Source organism: Ceratotherium simum, chromosome 29, assembly GCF_057802395.1.
Source record: "Ceratotherium simum simum isolate JZ-2026a chromosome 29, ASM5780239v1, whole genome shotgun sequence".
Classification (NCBI taxonomy): Eukaryota; Metazoa; Chordata; class Mammalia; order Perissodactyla; family Rhinocerotidae; genus Ceratotherium; species Ceratotherium simum.
The window spans coordinates 13220434-13231623 of NC_141928.1; the positions used below are offsets into that span (position 1 = coordinate 13220434).

Sequence of the window (11190 nt, forward strand, 5' to 3'; positions counted from 1 at the left end):
TTCCCTGGTAGTGCAGTGCTTGTGTTCAGGTAACCAAGTAATCTCTTACTGTGCTAATTTATAAATTAAACTGTATCATAGGTATGTATGTACACAAAAAAACATTATACATCGGGTTCGGTACTATCCTCAGTTTCAGGCATCCACAGAGGGTCTTGGAACATACTCGCCACAGATAAGGGGGGACTCGTGTGTGTGTGTGTGTGTGTGTGTGTGTGTGTGTATACTCATGATAGAGTGTCTGTGGTATAGAATACATTCTGAGGTATGGGATGCTGAGTTGGAGTTTATGGACTTGAAAATTTTAATAGATACTCCCAATCTGAGCCAACTATGCTTCATCCCACCCCTGGGCAACGTATTCATTGGACTATCTGGACTCTTTCCCCATTTCCTACATTGTGTCTTTCAGCATCCCTCCTGGGACTTTGTTTTCTCTGGTGGTGAAGGGCTAGGTGATCCTCTTTGAGCTTGAACCTGCATTTCCCAAGATCTATGTGATATTTCTAGGGGCAATGATCAGCTGCCTTCCCATTGAGCCGAATCTGATGACAATGTATATTCCCTCATGTCTTAGGCAAGTGATTTCACCTCGGTATACCCATTAATAAGGTGTGGGGGTAGTTCTACTTTCTTCTCTGCCTACTCCTGCATCTGGAGACTCAAATGACAAGTGACATATGCATGTATGTGTAATTCCATCACCACATAAAATTATATGCATTAAATATGAATAGTATTTTGTATATCAATTATACCTCAGTAAAGCTGTAAAAAACAAAAAAAGAGGCGTTGCAGAGCCTGGAATGTTTGCAGACTTAATCTACATAGATAATGATCAGAGAACTCTGCCCATTTGGCTCTCCCTGAATAATTTTCAGAGATAGACCTGAAAAGAATGAAATGATTTTGACTGCAGTTGGTTGAGCAGTCTCATAGGTGAAAGTCAATTCCACTTTCTTGCAATACTTGTTCATTGCCCCCAGAGCACGGTTGGAGGAGGTACACACCTGTTATCTGATTCCAGATCATTACATACCTTGCTTTTCCTGAAATTTTGATGTTAAAATGCAATGTTAGTAAATGAGAGAACAAGAATTCATAAATGGAGTGCCTGTGCCTCCTACCCAAATGTTTAGCCTCTCTTTCCCATGGCTGTTGGTTTTGCATGACCCACACAACAAGACTTTTTGATAATTAAGAGGAAGCATGGGGTTTTGATTCACAGTCAATTTAAGAGTAAAAATGGAAGCACTCGTCATTTCATCAACTTCCTGTTATTTAAATAAGATGATGTTTGCAAACACATTTTTACATGTTATACCACTACGTAGGTGAGAGTTGTTGTAATTAGTCATAAAACATTTTGCGTTACTCGCAAAAAAATTGACAGTAGAGTGAAAGGGTTTGGTAAGGCTTTCTTGAAGTGGTTAGCATTATTGCTCATCTAACAAGCTAGAGAAACAACATATTAATGATGGCGCTTGTTATCAGTTACTGTTTGAGAAGGCCAGCAACAACTGGGAGCCTTTGCAAGCCTTTTAAATCACATTGTCCTACCTTAAAAGGTATTTATTCCTTTCCTTGATCTACAGAAAATATAGACAATTTCTATACCTCTCCACTTTCTCCATTGGAATTTTCCATTTGTGGACATTTATCATCTTGGATTGGTTTTCTCTTCTTTGCTTCCTCACCACTTCTTCAAGTTCCTTCTCTGGCCACCAGCCCAGATGAACGTTGGGAGTAAAAACTTGGAGCACAGAATGCACTTCCTAAACAGGACATTAAAATGCTAGATAGGTAATACAGTGGTATATGAAAGCTATCCATCATCCTTGCAGCGGCTCCCCTGAATGAGCAAGGACAGTTGGGAAGTGACTAAACTAGAAAAATATTCAGCTAACATTTATTTGACAGGTTCTGTGTTTAGACTTTGTCTCATTTAATCCTGACAAAAGCACTGTAATGTTAGTGGTATTATTAGCCCCCTTTGTAGATAAAGAGACTGAGGTTCAGATAGTCATTCAGGTGGCAAGTGGTATATCTAAGACTCAAACCCAGGTATGTCTGATTTCAAATTGTGTGTTTTAAACTAGTCAAACACACCTCTTCCCGGACTATACACATGAGTCAAGAACTAAGCTGGTATGTCCCCTGCAAACAGAAGTCTTCTTACTGCCAAGTCCATTAAACCTCCTTGCTGACCCACTCCTTCTACTCTATCCTTTGCCCCCACACATTGTGATCCTTTCCATTTCCTTACTTCCTACTCCTATTACTGCCTCCCATTTCAAAAGCCACATCTTCTCCTCTCTGCCTTGCCTTCAGAAGGAAGGGTTATAAGGTACTTTTGACCTAACTCTGTCAGATTCTGAGAAAACAGCAGCTCTCTGCTTTTGCAGCATCAGTAACTGACCTTAGAATCTCTCTTGGGTCCAGATTTTTGAAATCCTAGCTTCTCTCTCTCTCCCCTCTTCCCATTTCCAGCAGTAAGACAAACAGGTAAATAGCCCCGTGGAACAGGTATGTCCTCATTAGGGACTCCACAGAGCGTTCTCAGGCTGAGTCCTTCTCTTTTCTGCTCTCTCCTTTCTGCCTAGTTTTCACTCCTATATCAGATTAGAGCTTTACCTAGCCCTTCCCAGCTATTAAATTCCAGATTCCAAGGCAAGTGGACATTTAAAATATGCTTATTGGAATTCTTTTTGTGAATAATTGTCTTTCCTCTGTCTCAACATACCCTTGGTATCCATATGATTGACCAGAGATAAAGTGGGACTTTTGCTGAAAACCAATCTCTTGTGTTCCTCTGATGAGCTGGCAATGCCTCACTCAGATGTCTCCTGTTGGAGACACTCACTTCATTGCACCCCTTCCCATGTTTGTTCTCAACCCTGTACTATAACAGCTGGAAATTACATAGTGCTGACATGTGCCAGACACTGCCCTAAGAACTTCACATACATTAAGTCACTTAGTCCTTACAGCACCCTATTTTAGAGATAATGAAATTGAGGTACCAGGAATTGAAGTGACTTGTCTAAGGCCACACAGCTCAATGGTGGTTAAGTTCAGCTTCAGAATGCCTGCTCTTAATCCCTGCTTTATCCTAACTTTCTTCCTCACTTGTTTCCTGGCTTTTGAGATGGAGGAGAGAAGAAGATAGGATCAGGAAAAGGGAGGAAAATCACGTGAAGATGTTGACCCCGCAGTCTCTGTTCCCAAAGATGCCTCAGCCTGCCTACCTGTGGGCTTGGCAGAGGAGATTGAGGGTCCTCATCAGGCATGGGGGCCTTCCAGGGGCTTATGATCAGCTCTGAATCTCCAAGAAAGGATGCCACTTGAAGTCTAGATCTAGCGTGGGAAATGTGCTCATCCTTCTCTCTACCTACAGTGGGAGTTGAGGAGAGAAAGCGAGACCAAGTGTCTCTCTTCCCCGAAATTCAGAACCCCAGGGGAATTGGCCCTGTGGAGAGGAGAACATTACTGATGTCCTCTGAGCTCTGTGTTCAGGAGCCTGCTGGGAACCTGGGCTCCAGAGGTGTAGCCTTTTATACCCAGGAAGGGTATTAGGGCCATTTGGCAGCTGAGGTGGAGGTGTGCTCACGCACTTGCATGTGAACTATGTACATGTGTGTGTTCACACACATATGTGTGTCCTCTGTACATGCATGTGCTCCTGTGCATGTGTGTGTGTAGGCTTATGTGTGCCTACCTGGAAGGAGAGGTGATGGCCTCTGATATTTCTGAGGTTCTGAGTCTGCATGTATGACTGTATTTAGGTGCAGGTGTAGGGTTATGGGGAAGGGATTAAAGTATAGATTCTGGAGCTACACTGAATAGATTCAGGTGATAGCTCTGCCTCTTACAATCTGTGGGAGTGTTTGTAATACTTAACTTTTCTGAGTCTCGTATTTTTTGGTTTGCCTTTGTTACACATTTTATTGTTTCAATTTCTTAAGCCAGGCTACTTGTTTTTTTTTTTTTTTTTGTGAGGAAGATCATCTCTGAGCTAACATCCATGTTAATCCTCCTCTTTTTGCTGAGGAAGACCGGCTCTGAGCTAACATCTATTGCTAATCCTCCTCCTTTTTTTTTCCCCCAAAGCCCCAGTGGATAGTTGTATGTCGTAGTTGCACATCCTTCTAGTTGCTGTATGTGGGACACGGCCTCAGCACGGCCGGAGAAGAGGTGCGTCGGTGCGTGGTCAGGATCCGAACCCGGGCCGCCAGCAGCAGAGTGTGTGCACTTAACCGCTAAGCCACGGGGCCGGGCCCTAGGCTACTTGTTTTTGAATCCCTGTTCCATCAATTACTAAATGAGTGAATTCGGGCAAGATATTTAGCTTCACTCACCCGCATTGTTTTTATCTATAAATGGCATGGCAATCACAATTATAGGTAGTTTTTTTTTTTTTATTTTTTCTGTTTAAATAGACTTTAATTTTTAGAGAAGTTATAGGTTCTCAACAAAATTGATCAAAAAGTACAGAGAGTTCCAATATGCCTGCTACCCCCATACACACATAGCCTCCCCCATTATCAACGTCTCCCACTAGAGCGGTATGTTTGTTATAATCGATGAACCTACATTGACACATCATCACCCAAAGTCCATAGTTTACATTAGGGTTCACTTTTGGTGTTGTACCTTTTATGGGTTTTGACAAACATAAAATGACTTTACTATGGTGTTATAGAGAGTAGTTTCACTGGTCCCAATATCCTCTGTGCTCTGCCTATTCATTCCTCCCCCAACCACCTGGCAACCACTGATATTTTACTGTCTCCATATTTTTTTCTTTTCTAGAATATCTTATAGTTGGAATTTTACAGCATGTAGCTTTTCAGATGAATTCTTTCATTTAGTTATATGCGTGTAAGTTTTCTGCATGTGTTTTCTTGGCTTGATAGCTCATTTCTTTTTAGTGCTGTGTAATATACCATTGTCTGGATATACCGTAGATAATCCATTTTTCTATTGAAAGATATCTTATTTTTAGTAGGTAGAGATGATTTTATTGTTACATAGGCAATGCAAAAAATTTATTCTGCCACCTGATGCAGTCTTCTCTGTTGTATATGCTGCTTCAGTTTATAAGCACTACCTCTGTCCTTAGGTCTAAGTCATACAGCGGCTTCTAGAGGGACGTGTGTGGAGGTCCTTTCTCCTACTTCATAAGTGAGGCAGAGTGTTCCTCTGATTTGCCAAGGTCACAGTCAGGGTGAGGCTGGAATGGGATTCTGGTTGTGTGGTTCCTTATCTGGTTCCTGACTCCCAGGCTGCCTCTGAGTTACAGCAGCAGCTATACTACTTCCCTAACAAGGGGCAGGTGTGATGGGTTAGGGCAGAGCCTGGAGGTGGATGGGTTCCATGAGGGGAATCTGAAAACTCTAAGTCATTCTAGGGGTAATCAAGATGGCTGACATGGTAAAAGAGGCTTGGAACCATGTCCCCAGTGTCTTTATGCCCATGGGGGCCTGGCTGACTTTACCATCATCTTTTGAACTTCCTGAGTCTATGAAGCCCTGGTTATTCCTGTTTCTGTGCAGCAAGCCCAGGGTACATATGATGCAGATCAGTAGGGCCCTGGCTCAGATGAACTTAGCCTCTTGCTACACTGCTAAGAATTTCTTTTGTGGTATGCATTTGGAATTCTTCATATGTCCAGAATAAACTGCTCTCAGAGCACTTCTTCTATTCAGGGATACATTGGCTCTGTCAAGCTCAGTAGTGTTTGTAGTTATAAGTCCTGCACTGGGTTCCAGCCTAACCAGCTAATCAGCCTCTTCCATGTGAAGTTCTGCTGTTGGGGCATCTCCTGGAGATTGCTTGGCTGAAAGGAGATTATTCTGCCATTGAGGGAAATACATTCATACCCTCATCTCTGGTGTCTGTCTCTTGAAACTTCTTCTATTCTAGGATTATATGACTACTCTTCTTCAGTCCTTTTGCTAATGCCTTCTCTATCAGATGCTTCAATGTCGGAGATACTCAGCACTCTTCCCTATGTCCTCCTCAGTTCTCATGTTTCCTGCCCTTCTTTGTTTATGTCACTCACTCTGATAAATACGCAAAACGTATTAAAGGAACTAAATATTTTTTAGTTCAATATTGAGCAAAATCTCCAACATTGACGTGTACATAATGAGCTTGCAGTGGAAGGACATCTCCCTTCATAATTTTTCTTGAAAGGACATGCCTATAGTATTCCTCTTCTAGTGTATTCAAGAAATCTCCCAGGTATATAAATGGTGAGAGGAAAGGCTCTTAAGGAGTTTCCTGCTCTACTCCCAAGGGCCGTAGACAGACTTCCACCCAACCTGGAAAGGTATTCAGAATTCCTGCTTAGACCTTTCCTCTGATTATATCTACTAGAAGAGGTTTATCTTATTCTTACCAATGCTTATTAGTTGTTTCCCAGGTTAACTTCTAGACTCCCTTGTTTAGATAGTAAAACTTTTATTAAAGATACTACCTGCCACATCAGCTCACTCCTTCTGAAGAGTGATGGGATATCTTGTGGGAATTGAGTCGTATCCTACAGACATAATACTCTAGCTCTGACTGAGAAGGTTAGGACTAACCTGTGGGCCAGATTGGTAACTCTTTTTCCCCAATGTACCATCTCATGGGCATGTAGTGTCTAGAATTACCTTTATTTGAACTTTTTAGAATATCTGTAGGCTTATACATAAAAGATCTTGTTTTCTAAGTTACTATGCGTTGTTGAGAAAAAAAAAGAGTCTGGGGCTGATGGCAGAATGAGGTCAGAACTAAAAAAATGATGTTAGGTTTCCTTCAACCAATGGACTTAAGTAGCTTCATAATTTACAGGAAGGTGTCATTAATGAATTTATTTATTTAATATATGCCAGCCATCCTTCACATTCTAATGTGGTATATTGTGCTTATTTGAGCGTGAGAAAATGATGGCATATCAATAGAGGAGGTGGGAAGAGTCCAGATCTTCTAGGCCCACATACACAAAGTTGAATGATTGGCGAGAGATAGTGGTGAAAGCCAGGTGTACCTGTTCAAATATGAAGGCTATAGCAAATGGAGTTCGTTTCCTGGATTGCCGGTTGCTTCCCGATAATTAGAAGAGGATATAGTGACAGCAACGGCAGGCACTTTGATGTTTGGCCCTAGGTGGTCGGTCCTGTCTCCTGTTAGGCTGCTATCCACCTCTTGTTATATTGCTAAGACCATAAGACTTGTATTCAAATTCAGGTCCTGCCATCTACAAGCTTATGATTTATAAAAACTGGTGGCTATAAAAACTTGATGAAACAATTGAAGGAAAAGTATTCCAGAGAGAGTTTATATCTATATTACTATTGTTATTGACAATAACATAATCAGAGAGGAATTGATAAGGCACAAATTCACACTTATGTATTTGTGTGTTATTAGTCGTGTAGTAGTCATTAATGCCATTCGCCAAATAATTCTGGCTCTCCATTTTACAAATACAAAGTTGGATTATGCCTCTTGGCTCTCTTGTGTTTAGAGGGGTCATGAGATTAGTCGTGGAAAATGTGTCATGGTCAGAATTGGTGTGAGTCACTTCTGGAGCATAGTATTTAATTGCCAGTGCAAAACTTTCAAGTGTCTTTCTCAGCTCTGACAGAGTGATGGCTAATGTTTACAAAGGTGACTGCTCCATCAGTTTTGGTCCCTGAGTATTTAAAAGGACCAGCACCTTTATACGTTTCTGTGGTGGACATGCAGTGTGAATAAGAAATAAATTCTTTAGTTTTGAGGTCCAAAGATTTTGAGAGTGTTTGTTCCACAGCATAGGATAGCTTATCCTGAATGATACTCATTACTTTTTCTAGGATATAAAAGGCATTTCCATGAGGATTGTGGTCATGTGGAGAAAGGAAGAATTAGGAAGGAAGGAAAATGAGTTGAATACTGAGAATTCACACTGTGATGACATTGGGTGTTTGTAGGGGTGTAAATATGCTTTGTAGATTTTTCTATCTTTCCAGCCTTATTCTCCTTGCTCCGAAATATAACAAGCCTCCCAGGGCTTTTCACTGTTCCTTCAACACATTCCAATGTTTATTGCCTCTACCTGCTTGGCTGGTTTCCACTATTTGAAATGCTCTGCCCATTGCCACTCCTACTTAACTTTTGTCTGTCAAAATTAGTCCATCCTTAATGACAATCTTAGGTCATTCCTAAAAGAGTCTCCCGCTATTCCCTTGAAACCCACATAATGTCCTATTAAAAACCACAGGACTTTACAATTCCTTGAATACTAGTGGATGTCAAACTTACAGAAGAGTCATTTGGTAATAGCTTTATTCCAACTTATGGGTAGCAGAAACTATTTTCTTGAAACCTGGATTTTTAGCAGTACCTAGGCTGTGATGCAACATATATTTGGTCAAACTCTTTGATGGACACCAAGTATTCTAGTTCCAGGTCAATGCTCTTTTTGCTATTCAACACCACCTCTCATGACCTCTTTGGGTGCCATGTGAAAAATGGGCAGGAAGGAAGGTAACCTAATCATCTTTTAGGTCTTCTCTCAATTGTGATATTCTGCCTTGTTATTCATTTTATTAATGAATTCTGAACCATAATTTTCTCATAACTATCTTCATATCTTTGTTCCTTAGGCTGTAGATGAAAGGGTTCAGCATGGGTGTCACTACTGTGTACATAACTGTGGCAACCCGGTCCTTCACCACTGAGTACATGGGTAGGGGTCTAAAATAGACATAGACGATACTCCCATAGAACAAGACCACTACGGTGAGGTGGGAGCCACAGGTAGAGAAGGCCTTCCACTTCCCAGCTGCAGAGGGGATTCTGAGCACAGTAACGATGATTCGCAGGTAGGAGAAGAGGATGCATAGGAAGGGGGTCACAATGACAGCCAGGGTCTCAGTCATGACCACAATCTGGTTGGAGGAAGTGTCAGAGCAAGATAGCTTTAGCACAGGCTGGATATCACAAAAAAAGTGCTTAATGACATGGGAGGCACAGAAAGACAGGCGGGACATGAGTGGTATATTTAGTATGGAGTGCATGTGAGAGATGGTGCAAGAACCCAGCAGCATGAGGAGGCAACGCCGTGGATTCATAACCACATCATAATGAAAGGGGTTGCAGATTGCTACCAGCCGGTCTATGGCCATAGAGGCCAGTAGGTAGCTGTCAGTGTTCCCAAAGACCATGAAGAAGTACATCTGAATGAGGCAGCCCATGTAGGAGATAGATTTTGTCTCTGATAGTAAATTTGCCAGCATCTTGGGCACAATGACTGTTGTGAAGCAGATGTCCATGAATGACAGGTTGCTGAGAAAAAAGTACATAGGAGTATGGAGCCGGGAGTCAGAGTGAATGGTCAGGATGATGAGTACATTCCCCAACACGGTGACCAGGTACATGATGAGGAAGATAGCAAAGAGGGGTTTCTGTAGCTGAGGGTTGGAAGAGATGCCCAGGAGAATAAAGCCTGATGTGCTGCTGCTGTAGTTCTTTATCTCCATGTCTCTGACATCCTGAGCGTTTGAAGAAGCAGTGGGAGAGACGTGAAAGGAAATTTCATCAAGACACCTTCTTGTCTGACCTCTAGCCTATGCAAAAAGACCATTGCTATTTGTTAGATTAAAGAACATTTATTTAAAAAAATACAGTCGTGTGTCACTTAACCATGGAGATAACATTCTAAGAAATGTGTCATTGGGTGATTTTGTCATTTTGTGAACATCATATGCTGTACTTACACAAACCTAGATTGTATAGCCTACTACATACCTGGGCTACATTCACTAGTCTTATGGGACCATCTTCTTACATGCAGTCTATTAATCGAAACGTCTTTTAGTGGCGCATGATGGTACAGAGGAACAGGGAGTGATAACCAAAAAAGGGAAAGCAGAAAATTACAAGCTCCTTCCTGAATGAGAAACTAAAGGTTCCCCACATTTTCTTAGGAACTTTTATGTAGCCTAATATGTCTGAGTTCTTCTCAATTCTGTTTCTAAAGATTCTTCTTTAGTTGTTTCTTGACCTAATCCTGAGCCTCTCTTTTTTTCTTCTGTCAGGGGAAGAGGCTGCTGGGTCCACCTTGAATCAGGAAGCTTTCATTCAAGGGGTCCCAATGAATGAGGTTCTCTCCTACTCGTAGGTGCAGCGATGGTTGTTGTGGTAGTGGGTATACAAAAAATGTGAGCAACAGATTTAATTGATCTCTTTGGTACTCACCTAATTCAGATGAGACTTCGTTAAGTCTTCAGAGCAAAACGTGCTTAACGTTTACTGGAGCATTTCTGTTTGGCTAACATGATCTGGACAGTTAAATTATAAGTTTTTGGTTCAGAGTTGCTAGTCCAAATAGGATTATTACCAGGAATAGTGTACGTTACTGAGATTAATTCTTTAAATATATTAATTTTACTGATTAAAAAACTATGAAGTTATTGTAAACATTCAAAAATTACAGGAATGTTGGACTAGGTTATATGTCAATTATTTTTCAATAACGCTGGGAAAAAGCCAATTCTTCACAAATTAATAAAATTCAATGCAGCTGTAATAACATTGTAAGGGAATTTTTAATGGGACTTGAGGAGAAGGTCATTCAAAAACTTGTGTAGAGGAGTAAATGACTAAGGAAAGACAGGATAATTATGAAAAAATTAGAGTAATGACAGAGAACTTATAGAACCCACAATCAAAGCCCATAATAATGACAAAAGATAAGATTATGGTACACCTAGAGAAAAACAAATCCAAAGACCAGCATAAAGAATTCTGTATACCTGTATTTATACATGTATATAGATTGTGATCTATATGGAACTTAATATATAATAAAGATTTATTTCATAACAATGGAGAAAGGGTGGACTATAAATAAGTGATATTTATGACAACTGACTGAATATTTGTAAAAAATAAGGCTAGATTTCTGTCCAACCCTCACATTGAAATAAAACTTGTATGAATGAAGAATCTAAAAGTAAAAAATCCAAACCATACACTAAGTATAAAAATCCAAAAATAACGGGGCATATTTTTATGGTCTGAAGATGGAGATGACATTCCAAGAAAGAAATAAAATGTAGAGACAAGAATGACAAAATACTATACTCAAATATGTGAATATGACATGCCGTGGTGGTGACCCACATACAAAATAGAGGAAGATTGGCACAATGTTAG

General features: G+C 40.7%; 1 protein-coding gene across 1 annotated transcript; it reads right to left on the bottom strand.

Annotated features, from left to right (window-relative positions):
• Window positions 1-8579: 8579 nt before the first annotated feature.
• On the bottom strand, window positions 8580-9616 carry LOC101395051 (olfactory receptor 1L4-like). Its single transcript, XM_087419575.1, has one exon. The coding sequence runs from the start codon at window positions 9510-9512 to the stop codon at window positions 8580-8582; it is 933 nt and encodes a 310-aa protein (XP_087275701.1). The 5' UTR covers window positions 9513-9616.
• Between the last annotated feature and the right edge of the window lie 1574 nt (window positions 9617-11190).